Raw genomic sequence first — 13708 nt, 5'->3', positions numbered from 1 at the left:
TAGTGCATGTTTAAGTCATCTCATTTGAGGCAGAAGACAATTTGCTGTTTGATAAGGCTTTAGATACAAAGAGCAGGGAGAGAGTTTTCTCAAAGAAGCAGGCTACAGTACTCTGTTCTGGAGCCTCTCATCATTTAAACAGGTTAGCAATAAGAATAATGGTTGGTTAAAACAGCATCAGAAGTTAGAGTTCTATTTCAAGTATACCTTTCTCTTCCATGGAAGCTTTATCTAAAACATATATTAGTTCATAGAATCCTCCTAGAGACCCAGAGCTGCCATAGTGGGTTCCATAAGTTTCCAAAAATGCAAAATATTCTCCTTTTTCATAGGTAGTTGGCAGAGCTTTTATATCACCCAAGAAAGTTGTTGTCAGCATGACATCCCGACTTCTCATCACAAATCTTCCCAGATGGATTACTCCTTTCACAAGTAGAAACAATTTTTCCTTTGTTGTAGAGCAGAAGAAAAGAAATATGAGTTTTATCACCATTATTTTAAATTAAAAAAATCACAAAATTTGTATTTCCACAGGCTATATACCTTTTTTAGGAGTGACTGTAAGGTACCACTTTAATCCACTAGAATGGAAGGCTTAAAATTACTATCAAAACCAACTGTTGATGAAGACATACAGCAGCTGGAGATCAGATACATTGTGGGTGAGAGTATAGAATGACAAAACCACTTTAGAGAACTGTTTGGCAGTTTCTTACAAAAATAAACACATGTCTACCCTTTAGCCAGCAATTCCACATCTGCATGTTACCTAAGATGAATGAAAAAAATAGTCCACAAAAAAACCTGTACAAGAATTTATACCAGCTTTAGCCAAGGCAGCTTAAAATTGGAAATGACTCAAATGTCCATCAACAGGGGAATTGATACATTGTAGTATATTCACATAAAGGAATACTACTTAGCAGTAAAAAGGTACAATCTACTGATAAATGCAATATAAATAAATCTCAAAAATCATATTCTGAGTAAAGAAAGCCAGAAACAAAAGAGTATATATTGTATGATTCCATTTATATAAAGTTCTAGAACAGGTGCAACTGAACTATGGTCAGAGAAATCTGGTCAGTGGTTGCCTCCAAGGCTGTGGGGATTAGATAAGGGAATTTTCTTTGAGGTGAAGGGAATGTTCTCTATCTTGTTTGAGGAAGTGGATAATAGTCAAAACTCATGGAATTACATTCTTAAATCTCTGTATTCTATTCTATGTCTTACTAAGTTGATTTAAAAATGTGAACAATGGAAGGAAATTATATATGAGGCACAATTTTCTTACTGTGGAGATGAGTAAACTCTGACCCAAAGGTATCAAGTTCTTTGCCCCAAATCACACAAATCATTTGTGGCAGCAATTGGTACTAAAAACCTAGGTCTCAGATCTTTCTGTTCCTTCCACTGTGTCTTTTCAATCTCTGTTTTAAGACAATATCTAGTCAACCTAAGCAGCTCAACAGTTAAATGTTCCCAGGGATGATGGCTTAAATTTCCAAGAGAAAATTGGGGCAGTGACAAAAAAACTCTAGATTCAATGCCAGAGACTGTCTCAGCAAAGGCTAAACTACAATTGACACCCCTAGTTTTGTGGGTGGTTCTTTTGAGGTTCTCCTGTTGTAGTGTGGTTAATACATGTTGATTGCATGGGAGTTTAAAGCATTTTATTATTTTTTAATGGCATATTGTGAGCATAGGACCATCACAGTAAACCTTCTGTGTTCTAGAAGCATATTTGCTCACTCTACATGACATAAATTCATGTGATAGTGGGTGATTTGGTCTTTAACAAAAATGTTAAAGGAGCTTACTCCAGATATAATAAGCCATAGTTCTCCATCTAAACAACTTGCATAATAATTCTCAATGGAGAACATACATAACGCACACTGGTATTCCCTTTCATTGTTGCTAAAATTAGGAGGAGGTATATCTTGTCAGAAAGATGTTATATTTTTTGGCTCTACTTATTTTAGATGTAGATCTTAGATCATTCCTATCCAAATATACTGTTATTTCTTCTGTCTTACAGGGTTAAAAAAAATATTTTGGCCTCACTTATCCAACCATATTTACCCGTTTCTTCACCTTCATTAGAAGCAAAATTCTTGAAAAAGTTTTCTATACTGGCTGCTTCCAATTCCTCTTCTCCTAGTTTCTCTTAAATAGTAAATGTAATCCAACAAAACTCCTCTTGTCGAGGTCACCAATAGTTTTCATGATGCTAAAGACAATGGTCACTTCTTAGTCCTTATCTTCTCTGACATATTAGCACATTTGACAAAGTTCCTTCTTCCATGATGGAGTTTCTTTTCATGTGTTCCAGGGTAGTTTTTCTCATCTGTAAAGCGTGAACAAACTACTTGGAGAATCTTGTTAAAATGTGATTCTGATTCAGTAGGTCTGGAACAGAGACGAGTCTCTCTGCCCAGTAATGTTGATACTGACAGTCCACGGACCATACTTTGAGTAGTGAGGTTCCAGGTTGTAACGCTTGCCACATCTCGCTTTCCTTTGTTGGTTCTTCTTCTTTCCCCAGATCTGTTTATATTGATGTTTCCCAATTTGGTCTTTGACCTCCTTCTATCTACATTAACTCTGTTAGTGGTTTTGCCAGACCCTATGACTTTAAGCATCACATATATATCAATAGCTCCCAAGTTTATAGCTCAAGCCCAGACCTCTTTGCCAAACTCCAGACTCAAGACACCAGCTTCTCACTTGACATCTCCCACTGAATGTCTAGTACACATCTCAAACTTAATCTAACTAAAACTGAAATACTGGTCTTCTTCTCCAGACCTCTTCTACCTGATGGAGAATCTCCATGTCAGATGAGAGCAACTCTCTCCTTCCAGTTACTCAGGTTAAAAACGTTGGGGTCATGTTTGACTCTGCAACTGCCGTGCCTGAACTACTCTCACCTGGATTCCTGCCATTGCTTTCAGCAACCCTCCTTGCTTTGCCCCTAACTCCCAGCCTCTTTTCTCAGCAGAGCAGAGTGATCGTTTAAAATATATTAGGGTATGTTAATTCTTCCATTGAAAACATTCCATTGACCTTCCATGTCACTCAGAGAAAAAAACCAAACTCTTAGAATAGACTCTGAGGCTCTTCATCATCTGGTGCAAGGTATCCTTTCTAATCTTTTCTCTGGGGCAGGTATGTTCCCATCTCAGAAACCTGTTTCTAGCAGCTCCTTCTGCCAGATACGTCATCCTAAATATGACTATCTGGCTGTCACCTCTCCTTCAAATCTTTGCTCAAATCTCATTTCCTCAATAAGCCTACCCTGAGCTTTCTTTTTAGTACTACCATTTGCCTAGCACTCCTGATTTCCCTTATGTTACTCTACTTTTCATTTTAATCCATAATACGTATCACTTTCTAAATACTATGCAGTTTCCTTTTGTGCTATTATGTTTATTGTTTTCTTTTGGTCCCTCTTCCTGAACTTTCAGCTCTATGAGGACAGGTATCTTTGTTAGTTTGGTTCACAAATGTATTCCAAGCACCTGGAACAGTGCCTCGTCACATAGTAAGTCCACAATTAAATATTTGTTGTTGAGTGATTTAAAGAATTTTCCAAAAGCATACTTTGTGTGAGCATGCATGTGAATATGGAGGCAATGTACAGACCTATACAAACAAATAGGCATATATAAGTACTAAGGGTGAATTACTATTTTTAGAGTAGAAGAAAAGTATCTGATGAATTTGAGAATTTGTTGAATGTTAGTTTTTCTCTCATGAGCTCTGTTATAAATACTTAAAGGGGTTTGTTAGTTTAAAAAGTAGAAATTTCATTCTATTCTCTTTACTAAGTATTGGGTCTTACCTTCTTGGAAGAATGTGACAAGAACTGTTGGTAAACTTCATTTTTGGAATATGTAAATCGAAACTTGGCCTCAGAATTTTCTTGATTTGGGGACTCTTTTCCATTAGAAGGTTCTTGAGGTTTACTTTTAAGCTGTTCAATTGCTTCAATAGGTGTGAATTTAAGAGTTAAGTCTGCATTAAAAGTTGATATAGTCTCTTGCATAATACTTTTGAATGCTTGTACCTGCTCTTCGTAGTGTTCAATTCTGAAATTTTTATCAGCTTTGGTCTAAAAGAGAATAATACATTGTTGTTAAACACACAAAATAAACAGAATAAAACAAAAATTAAGCAACTGTTTAACAGGTGCAGGAGAGAAGTTAGGAGTGAGGCCACTGAAGCAAGGCTGCTGGTGTCCAAACTCAGGCTCCATGTCTCTGAGGACATTGCACAATAACCTCTCTGGGCCTTGTCTGATTCCTAGTCTGTAAAATAGGGATTGCCCAAAGGTTGTATATATATTCAGTGCAATAATGCACAGGAAGGGCTTAAACACAGAAGGCTATCAAAATAGAACACATTAATTATTAAAAAACAAATTGCATAACAGATACACAATATACTCTCATTTGTGAAAAGAAAGAATGATAAAGCTAACCCTTCCTAGAGGATTATGGGCCAGGCACTGTTTTGAGTGTTTTATACAAGTTAATTAATTTAAGTTGAAAGGCCAGGACTTGAACTCTGAACTGCATCTTAATGTTTACTGTTAAAAAAAAAGAAAAGAAAAAGGCTTTTGTGTGAATAGGAAATTACTGGAAGAATAGACAAAGCACAGAGAGTATTTGCCCTTGAGGAGGGGAACTGTGAAATGGGAATGTGGAGTGCGAGCAGGCTAATTTTTCCTTGCATAATCTTTTGCCCTGTTTGGACTTTTTGATTTTTTTTTACCACATTCATTTTTTCATGAAAAAAAAAAAAGAAAACTAAACAACTTAGTCAAAAATCAACACTTTCAATTAAAACATTCTTTGCCAATTTGTCATTTGAAAAGTATTGATGAGATAAGTATCTCAGTGGTTAAGCTTTCTTTCTAGAGGACCTCTGACATAAGCTTTAACTCTTGTCTGGGAAGCAGACACCCGTCTCTCAGTGGCATGGACTGGGTTCAGTCACATGTACTGGGTGACTGTTCTGCACAGGAAATGCGGTGGTCTGAATGTTTACATCTTCTGCACCCCAATCCATGAGTTAAAATCCTGATGCCCAATATGATGGTATTCGGAGGTGAGGCTTTCTGGGGGAGCCTTCATGAATAGGGTTGGTGCTCTTATAAAAGTGACCCCATAGAGCTCCCTAGCTCCTTCCACCATGTAAGGATACCAGGAGAAATCTGTGACCCTGAAGAAGGCCCTAACCCATTCATGCTGGCACTCTGATCTGGGACTTTCAGCCTCCAGAGTTGTAAGAAATAAATGCCTGCTGTTTCTCAACTGCCCAGGGTATGGTATTTTGTTATAGCAACTGGAATAGAGTAAGACAGAACCTTATGATAACTGGAATAGAGTATAGCAACTGGAATAGAGTAAGACAGACCTATGAGAACCAACTAATGGAAAAGTCAAAAGTATGTATAATTTTCTTTAAAGCAAGGCCTGCTGGAAAAAGTGCCTGATGTAGAGAAGAGCGACCTAACCATGTCACTTCCCTGTTTAACCTCTTTCAGTCTTCTCATGGCCTTTAAGATGAAGTCTACACTAAACTTATTCCAACTTACTATCTCTCCATACTCCAGTCCTCTATGCAGCTTTCTATTTCCATAGTCTATGCATCTTCCCTCCCTTTTATTTTGCTTTTGCTTTCTGGAATGTTCTCTAACACTGTCCTCCTCCCCCATTCTCCCATAAGACAAGCACTGTACATACACACACACTCTCTCTCATACACTCATACACATATATACTATACCCTTGGCCTGGTTAATTCCTACTCCTATTTAAAGTCTTAGCTTAAACATCACTTCTTTAGGAAGGCCTTTCCTGAACCCATGGACTAACAAATCCATATTCTATAAGCTGTCATGAGTCTTCTTCTAAAATAAAATAAAATGAAAAACGCTTCCCTTTTATAATTGCTTACTTAATAGACTTTCAGATAGTATACTCCAAGAAGTCAGGGATCATGTCTGTTTATGCACATGCTATATATAGCCTCAGCACTTAGTAAAATGCCTGGCATATAGTAGATATTAATAAATATTTATTAAACTTAATATGCAGATCCAATATAGCTAACAATAATAATCAATATTTATTGAATGCTTACTCTGTGTGAGGAGCTGTTAAAAGTGTTTTATATTGAAAAGCGTATTCAACTTCCAACCCTCAAAGTAATTTCTGTAATTATCCCCATTTTACAGATAAGAAAATGTGAATTAAGAAATTTGTCAAAAAAAAAGAAAAAAATTTGTTTAAGGTCACACAACTAGAAAGTCACCCAGCAGCATTGAAACCTAAGAAGTCTGATTCCAGAAGTGAGCTGTTAAATCTTATTCTGCACTGCCAAAGAGGGCTTGACAAATTCTGCCTAGTGAATTGAACAAACGACTCCTGGAAAAGGTTGCCTTGAAAAATTAATGGGATTCCTTTTGCCTTGAGATCTGAGACAAGTGGAAGCAACTGAATACACTTCCCCTCAGTCTTCAATGCTGAAAAATGCCGAAGCTGAGCAAAATGACTCCAAGTAGCCACCTCTCCATAACTCTCTTGGTCGGCTGAGGTCTTTTTAGCTCTCTATCTTCTGACTGGCTGCAGGACAGGGGCATTGCAATTTGTAGACACTTGTAATTATACCTGAGATGGCTAGAAAGGAACTGGCATGGAGCAGAGATCAACTTAGCAATGTGGAAGATTGCTTCTGGGTGTAAGAGAATGTTTGTCAGGTTATCAGTTAGAATGCTGTTGAATGGTCCTGCCTTGCTGTGCTAGGATGGTCGAAGTAGTGAGCAGGCTCCAAAACAGTGAGCATGGGGTCACCCCTGAAAGCACAGAGGAAAGACAAGAGCTCAGCAAGAACCCATTTATCCAAAAAGAAGTCTGAACCCAATGTTAGCCACTGAGAGGTGGACCAATATTTGGAATCATGTACTGAAGAACAAAATTCTTTGAAAAGAGGCTGAGAGTCAAGGTTAGAGAATGCAAGAAGATGCAAGGATAGAAGCAAGTTTCTTTATGAGAACCAAATGAGCAGATGTCAGAGGAGCTAAAATCAGAGGGAGGGGCAAGGGAGCATGGAGGTCAGGCACATTACAGGTGCCAGTTAAAATTTTCCTGTTTAAAGATTTATTCAGTTGACACTTTTTGGAAAGAATTAACATTACTTCTGGCACTGAGAGTGGAAGAGAGAGAACACAATCAATAAGTATTTCAGAGTTCAAATTGAGGAGGCTTGAACAGCAATTGAAAATAGAAGGTAAAGAAAGAAAACTTAAAGATGCCACTGAGGTTCCATTTGTACTAATGGATAATAGAACAACATATTATCGGTTATTACTATGAAAGCTATCTCTCACTAAATGAGAGAAGGAATTTGGAAAGAGTAGATTGACTGTAACCTCATGAACCATCTTCAGCTAAGGTATTAGCAGAGCTGCATGCACATGCTTAACCCTTTAGCCACTAAAGTGTGGAGTAATTGGAAATTTAGCAATAGATAATGAATACAGTTCTGTTCTCTTATCTTCAAGAGATCATTTTCTCTGCCCACATTAAATGTTGGTGTGCTCTAGGACTTTATTCTCTATATTCTTTCCTCTCTCATGGTACACTTCCTGAAAGATCTAAAGCACTTTCAAGATTTCAGTGATCATCTACATGCTGGTGATACATAAATCTCTGCCACAGATCCAGATCATTCACTTCATCCTCACATTCATATAATCTACTCTTTGCAGGGTAACTCCATCTAGATGTCACATAGACCCTCACCTTCAAAATTATCAAAATTCACATCAGTATCTTCTTCTTGGAATGAGTTCTTACTTTGGTAGGTCCTCTCCCTGCAACACCTCCCAGGTCTCTTTTGATGGTTATCCACTGGGGGTGTCCTTTGACTTTCTATCTCCATATTTTCCATCTATGATGAATTTACTTTGTGCTAAACACTGTTCTGAGCACTTTCACTTATTCATACATTTAACCTTTCCAAAATCCTATGAGATATGTACCATTATCACTCCACTTTATGATAAGAAACCGAGATTCAGGAAAGATAAATAAGTTGCCCAAAGTCACATGGATGATAGTGGAGTCTTATTTCAGGGAGTCTTAATTAAGAACTGGGCAATTGATAATATGCTGCATTTTCTCCAATGCATCACTGAACTCTTAGTTCTTAAATGTGCTGGATTTTACCTCTCCCTCTCAATCTCTACTATTACAGACCAGTTCAGTCTTTCATCATCTTCCTCTTGGACCATAAAATAACCTCCTTCTGGCATTACCTCTAGTCTTGTCCCTTTGAATTTTTCATGCCCACAAATATTTAAAATGAAACTCTAACCACGTTGCTCTCCTCAGTGGCTCCCTTATCATGCTCAGGATTATGCCCAATTTACTTAAGATGGCATGTAAGCACCTTCATCATTTGTTCCTTATCAGTGACCCCAAATTTGAACCCATGTGAGTTTATTATAGACCATAGTTCTTTTCAAGATAAGGCCCAGACTTATTTGTTCTTGGGAACATCACCATACAGCAAACAAATTAGCATGCATATAGTCAACTTGATCTGCCAGACTTTCTAAGTGGACTCAAGTTGCCAGTAGAAATAGTTGGAATGTTTATAAATCCTCTGTTTTTGGTTTTGCCATCAACTTAAGTGCCAATTGCAATTACATGTTTAATGATTATGGGCTCCTGCCTTCTTTAGATGCATTAACTTTTAAAAGGAAGAAGATAAGTAGTGACCCTATAGCATCTTACTGCTCTGATGGACAGTGACTGTAATGGGGTATGTGGTGTGGACTTGGTAATAGGGGCAATGTAGTAACCACAATGTTGCTCATGTGAAACCTGTGCATAAGATTGTAAATCATGATACATGAATAAAAAAAAACTGAAATTGAAAAACAGGTTCTAAAATTCATATGAAAATTTGAAGGAGCTAAAATACTTAAAATAAATTTTGGAAAGAACAATAAATTTGGAAGCCTTTTGCTTGATTTTGGAATTGCTACAGCACTATTCTAATCAAAGGTATAATATCATGAGAGGATGGCTGGAGCCAGAGATGGAGTCCAGACCCACACATATATTGTCAAACCATTTTCAATAGAATTGTCAAGATATTTACAGCCTGAAGGGATATTTTCAACAAATTGTTTCAAAATTATGACATCCATATGAAAAATCTAAAAACCTAAAAAACATCTCAAGTCATTTATCAATAAACTTGAATTGGATCATAAACCTGAATGAGACAAAAAATATATCTCATAGGCAATATATGAGGAACACTCTTTGTGAGTTAGACAAAGACTTTTACAAAGGACATAAAAATCAAAATGCAAAGAAAGTAAGTTGGGACTTAAAAAAATTTAAAATGTTGGCTATTAAAAAGACACATTTAAGAAAAATAAAAATGCAAATGCAAGCCATGCCTGGTGAAATATATTTGCAAAGTATAGCATATCTGACATGTATCCAGATTTTAAAATAACATCTCAACAATGATTAAAAAAACCCAATTTAACAGCTTAAAAAGGAAGAGTGTTAATATATTGTATGCACCTATTTATTAATTCAGCAATCATTTATTTGGCATGGCATACAATGTTTATTTCTCAGGATTCCATGGTAAATAAAAAGACAAGAAACTATACTAAAGGTATATATGATACAGGAAAATAAAGTCTAGAACAGCAAGAAAACCACAAGCTGTTGCTCTCATTTGCAGGGCGGGGGATCTAACCAAAATGGAAGATTAAGAGGAGAAAGCTGAGGGTGGAGTGGCAATCAAAGCCAGATCAGGAAGGGCTTTGTCCTCCTTGCTGAGGAGGCTATTATCCTGTGAGCTATAGGGAGAAATTCACCAAATTTAAGCAGCAGAATGATGAGATCAGATTTATCCTTAATCTTCATACTGAAACATGTAAAATGAATTGAAACTGAGCAAAACCAGAGGTCTCAAACTGATAAGAAGCCCAGATAAAAAAATGATGGATCTCTAAGGCAGTGGCTGTGGCAATGGCATTGGAGAAGAGAAAGATTTAAGAAACATTATAAAATCATGGAACATGGAGATTATTTGGATATTGTGGGCTTCAAAGGATGAATCTATAGAGGAGATCTTTAGGACATTTTTCAGATTTTGAGTTTGATGATTAGAAAGATGTTGTTTCATTTGCCAAGCAAAGAATTCAAAAGCAAGAACCAGGGAACTGAGAGTAAAATGGGGTACCAGCCTTGGGTATGTTGACTGTGATGACTAGAGACAGCTGGCTATAGGTATCCAGTTCAGAGACAGACATGGGCTGGAAGGAGAGTACTTGTAAACCATGAGTATAGAGGTGAAAACTGAAGCCACCAGAGAGGATGAAATCACCCAAAGAGAACTTGCAGAGAGATGAAACAAGGTTGCAGCTCTGGGAACACCAATATTTAAGGGCTGTCCTAAGTAAAGTGAGCTCAAAAGAAACCTAGGATGGATGCTGACAAAGCAGTTTGGGCAACAAGATAATGGAGATTTGGTGTTACGGGTTTGATTGTGTTTCCCCCAAATCCATGTGTTGAAGTCCTAAGCCCAAGTACCTCAGAATGTGACTACTTGGAGATAGGGTCTTAAAGAGATAATTAAGTTAAAATGAGGTAATTAGGGTGAGCTCTAATCCAGTATGACTGGTGCCTTTACATAAAAAGGAGATGAGGACTCAGACGGACACAGAGGGAAGAGATGTGGAGATACAGGAGATGACCATCTGCAAGTCAAGGAGAAAGGCCTCAGAAAAAACTGGCCCTGATGGCACCTGCCGCTAAGCCTTCCAGCCTCCAGAATTGTGAGAATAGAAACAGCCAGTGGGACTTTGCTATGGCAGCCCTACAAACTCTTATAGCTGGGGAATGACTAGAAAGTGTGAAAGTGAAGACAGCACGTGTAGATAAGAAGAGTATGTGGAGATGGGGGGTTCCTTGTTGTGTTTCTGTTTTTGTTTTTATATAAGAGCCTTGAAGATATTTATATACTAAGAGCAGGTGTAGGATGAGAGATAGAGAGATTGACTTAAGGCTTACAAGGTACTGGGCATGAGATTCAGAGCATTGAGCGGAAAGATACACTTTCTCCTGAGGCAGAACAGAGGATGAAAGGGTGGACTGCACGGCAAGTAAGTTTGTACACAAGTAGGACTTTGAAGAAAAGACCAAGAACATTCCTGTCTGGGCTTGGGTATTTGCTGTCAAATAGGAGCTAATGCCATCTTATTGTGCCCAAGGTCTGAATGGTGAGATAAGGAGCTTGAGGGGGTCCCTGAGAGTTTTAAACTGAATGGGGAGGAGTACAGCCTGGGGGTAGTGTGGATCTGCTGAGCTGCCTGGAAGACCTGGCAGCTTCTCATTCTTGAATTAGTATAATTTTCTCCACAGTCCTTAGCAGTATATGTTTACAAGTAGATCAGAAAAATAATACAGTCCATCCAATGTTGAGTTTTTCTGGATCATAGAGGTATAGAAAGCAAGGACATTGATAATCTTACCAAGAATGGCCAGAACGAATCTTGAGTTGTTTGGAGGAAGGCACTGAAGTCAGGAGGAGCAAGACAGACCGGGAGCAAAAGAGGTGGCAGAGCACGGGGTCCAAGAGTAAGAACATGGGGTGCAAGAGTAAGTTAGTGGTCATAAACAAAGGAGAGCTGAGAGATTGCAGAGCTGTGATGAGGTGAGCGTTAAATGTGGGATTTCCAGATTTTCAGATTCCAGAGGCAGCACAGTCTGGGGGACCCAAGGTTAAGGATGTGGCTAGAAAGGTGAGTAGCTATAGTGGAATGGATATAGGAAGTTAAATGCAACAAGAAACTATTGGCAGTCCACATGATAGAAAAGTCACTGGGACTTGGGCAGGATTTGGGGTGGGAAGATCGTACACTCCAGGTGCGTTTTATAGACCTTTGTTGATCTACTAAATCTTACATTGTCACAATATCCAGGTTTAAAAAAAATACTATAACTAAAACCTGATTTGTAAATTGTTATTTTCAACAGCAAAAGTATCAACAAGAAAAAACAAGTCAAAGGAACTAATTTGTACATGGAACCATCACTTTTTTTCCCCACAAGTGCAGGCTTCGGTTATTCTTGTACTTCTGACTTGCAAAATAGCCAATAAATCTTGACCTAAACTGTGACTTCTAATTATTTATTTAACCATTGCTAACTCTTTTACTAATTATATTCCTGAAAAGAATAATAGAAAATATTTATTGAGTGCTTTCTATGTGCCAGTAACTTCCTAAGTGTTTTAAACTCATTTATCTTGACAAGGAAGGCATTATTATTTCTGTTTTACAAATGAAGTCACACCCAACCTATGCAGTGTGCTCTGAAGCCAGATCTGTGTTTGAGATAAGAGGCAGAGGAAGTATAAATTATCAGTATATTCCCCATATAATGATAGGCTGGTAGAAGTCTTTCAAAAAGTAAGAGACAGTAAATTATTGCCAATAAGTAACTAAAACAAGATTTAAAAAATTAATTCACTCAATAAAAATTTGTTAAGCTGTTATGCAACACACATATTGAGTTGGGTGTTGGTAATAGGCTGTGAGGAAGTATAATATGCATTCTTTGCCTTCAGGCACTGTAATAAAATACATGAAAAAATAGTAAAATGTTTCATTGAGTATTGGAAAGTGAAGAAAGAAATTCTCTTGAAGAAGTCAAAATAGAGATTTCCACTCAATAAGCTCACATTCTTTTAGTTATCGTACAGTCCAGTTTGGCTGGTCACCTTTCATGACCCTACCCGATTAGAATGAGGGGCGGAAGAGCAGTGGGAGGGCCACAGGGTGATTTCAGGGCGTCAGCAAGCCTGCAGCCAACTCGGTCAGCGTCTTCCTCAGGTTCACGGTCGCTATCTGCTTTTCTGTAAGCTTGATGCTAAAACTCATGGAGACACTAATCTGATCGGAATTGATAAAGTGTTATTTGTAACCTTCATTTCTCCCACTCTGTGTAAACCTGGGGAACTAATGGGTAAGTTCCCTTGCTACAGAAATATTAACGAGTTTGATTATGAGATGTTACTCCTAATTCCTCTGGGGGTGGGAGTCACACACCTTCGTAAAATCTGAAACATTCCCAAAGAGGAAACACGTTGCCACGTTGGCAGATGAGGAAAAACTGCGCTTACTCCCCAAAGGTAACCGCAAGATCAGTCCTGGGCAACCCCGCCACCCTTCCCATCCTGTGTCACAACAGTTACTACCCCACTGAGAAGCTACAAGGTTGGCCGTTGTGATGAAGATAGCAACACAGACCTGAGAACCAAAATCAAAATAAAAGAACAACACGTAACCCTCTGCAGTGATAAAGGTTACTTATCTTTCATATATTCTTTTTAGGAAAGAAGAACCTGTGTGTAATACTTTTTAGGAAGATGACCTCCACTCCCCTGTCACCATTCTCCCTTCAAAAGATTCACTTAAAGAAGGGAAACCTAGCATGAGGGGAGAGATTAATAATCCAAAATACTCCCTGAGATTTGTGGGAAACTGGTCTATTCAAGACTTACAGGCACTGTGGATATGGCAATGTGGTCACCTGTGAAAAAACCTCCAGTCAGACAATCCAGACATTGAAATCTTAAGTATTCCTGGGAGAAGAGGATC

General features: G+C 38.0%; 1 protein-coding gene across 1 annotated transcript in view; it reads right to left on the bottom strand.

Annotated features, from left to right (window-relative positions):
* The window catches only part of C9 (complement C9), a 53119-nt gene that overhangs the window by 19729 nt on the left and 19682 nt on the right, over positions 1 to 13708 (bottom strand). Inside the window, exons 6-7 of the mRNA XM_017670316.3 lie at positions 3848 to 4117; positions 208 to 448 (exon numbers count right to left, since the gene is read on the bottom strand). Of these exons, the coding sequence (XP_017525805.2) occupies positions 208 to 448; positions 3848 to 4117 (511 nt within the window). The remainder of the gene's footprint in view (positions 1 to 207; positions 449 to 3847; positions 4118 to 13708) is intronic.

The sequence above is a fragment of the Manis javanica genome, chromosome 1 (assembly GCF_040802235.1).
Source record: "Manis javanica isolate MJ-LG chromosome 1, MJ_LKY, whole genome shotgun sequence".
Taxonomy (NCBI): Eukaryota; Metazoa; Chordata; class Mammalia; order Pholidota; family Manidae; genus Manis; species Manis javanica.
This window is presented reverse-complemented; position numbering and strand designations above follow the sequence as displayed.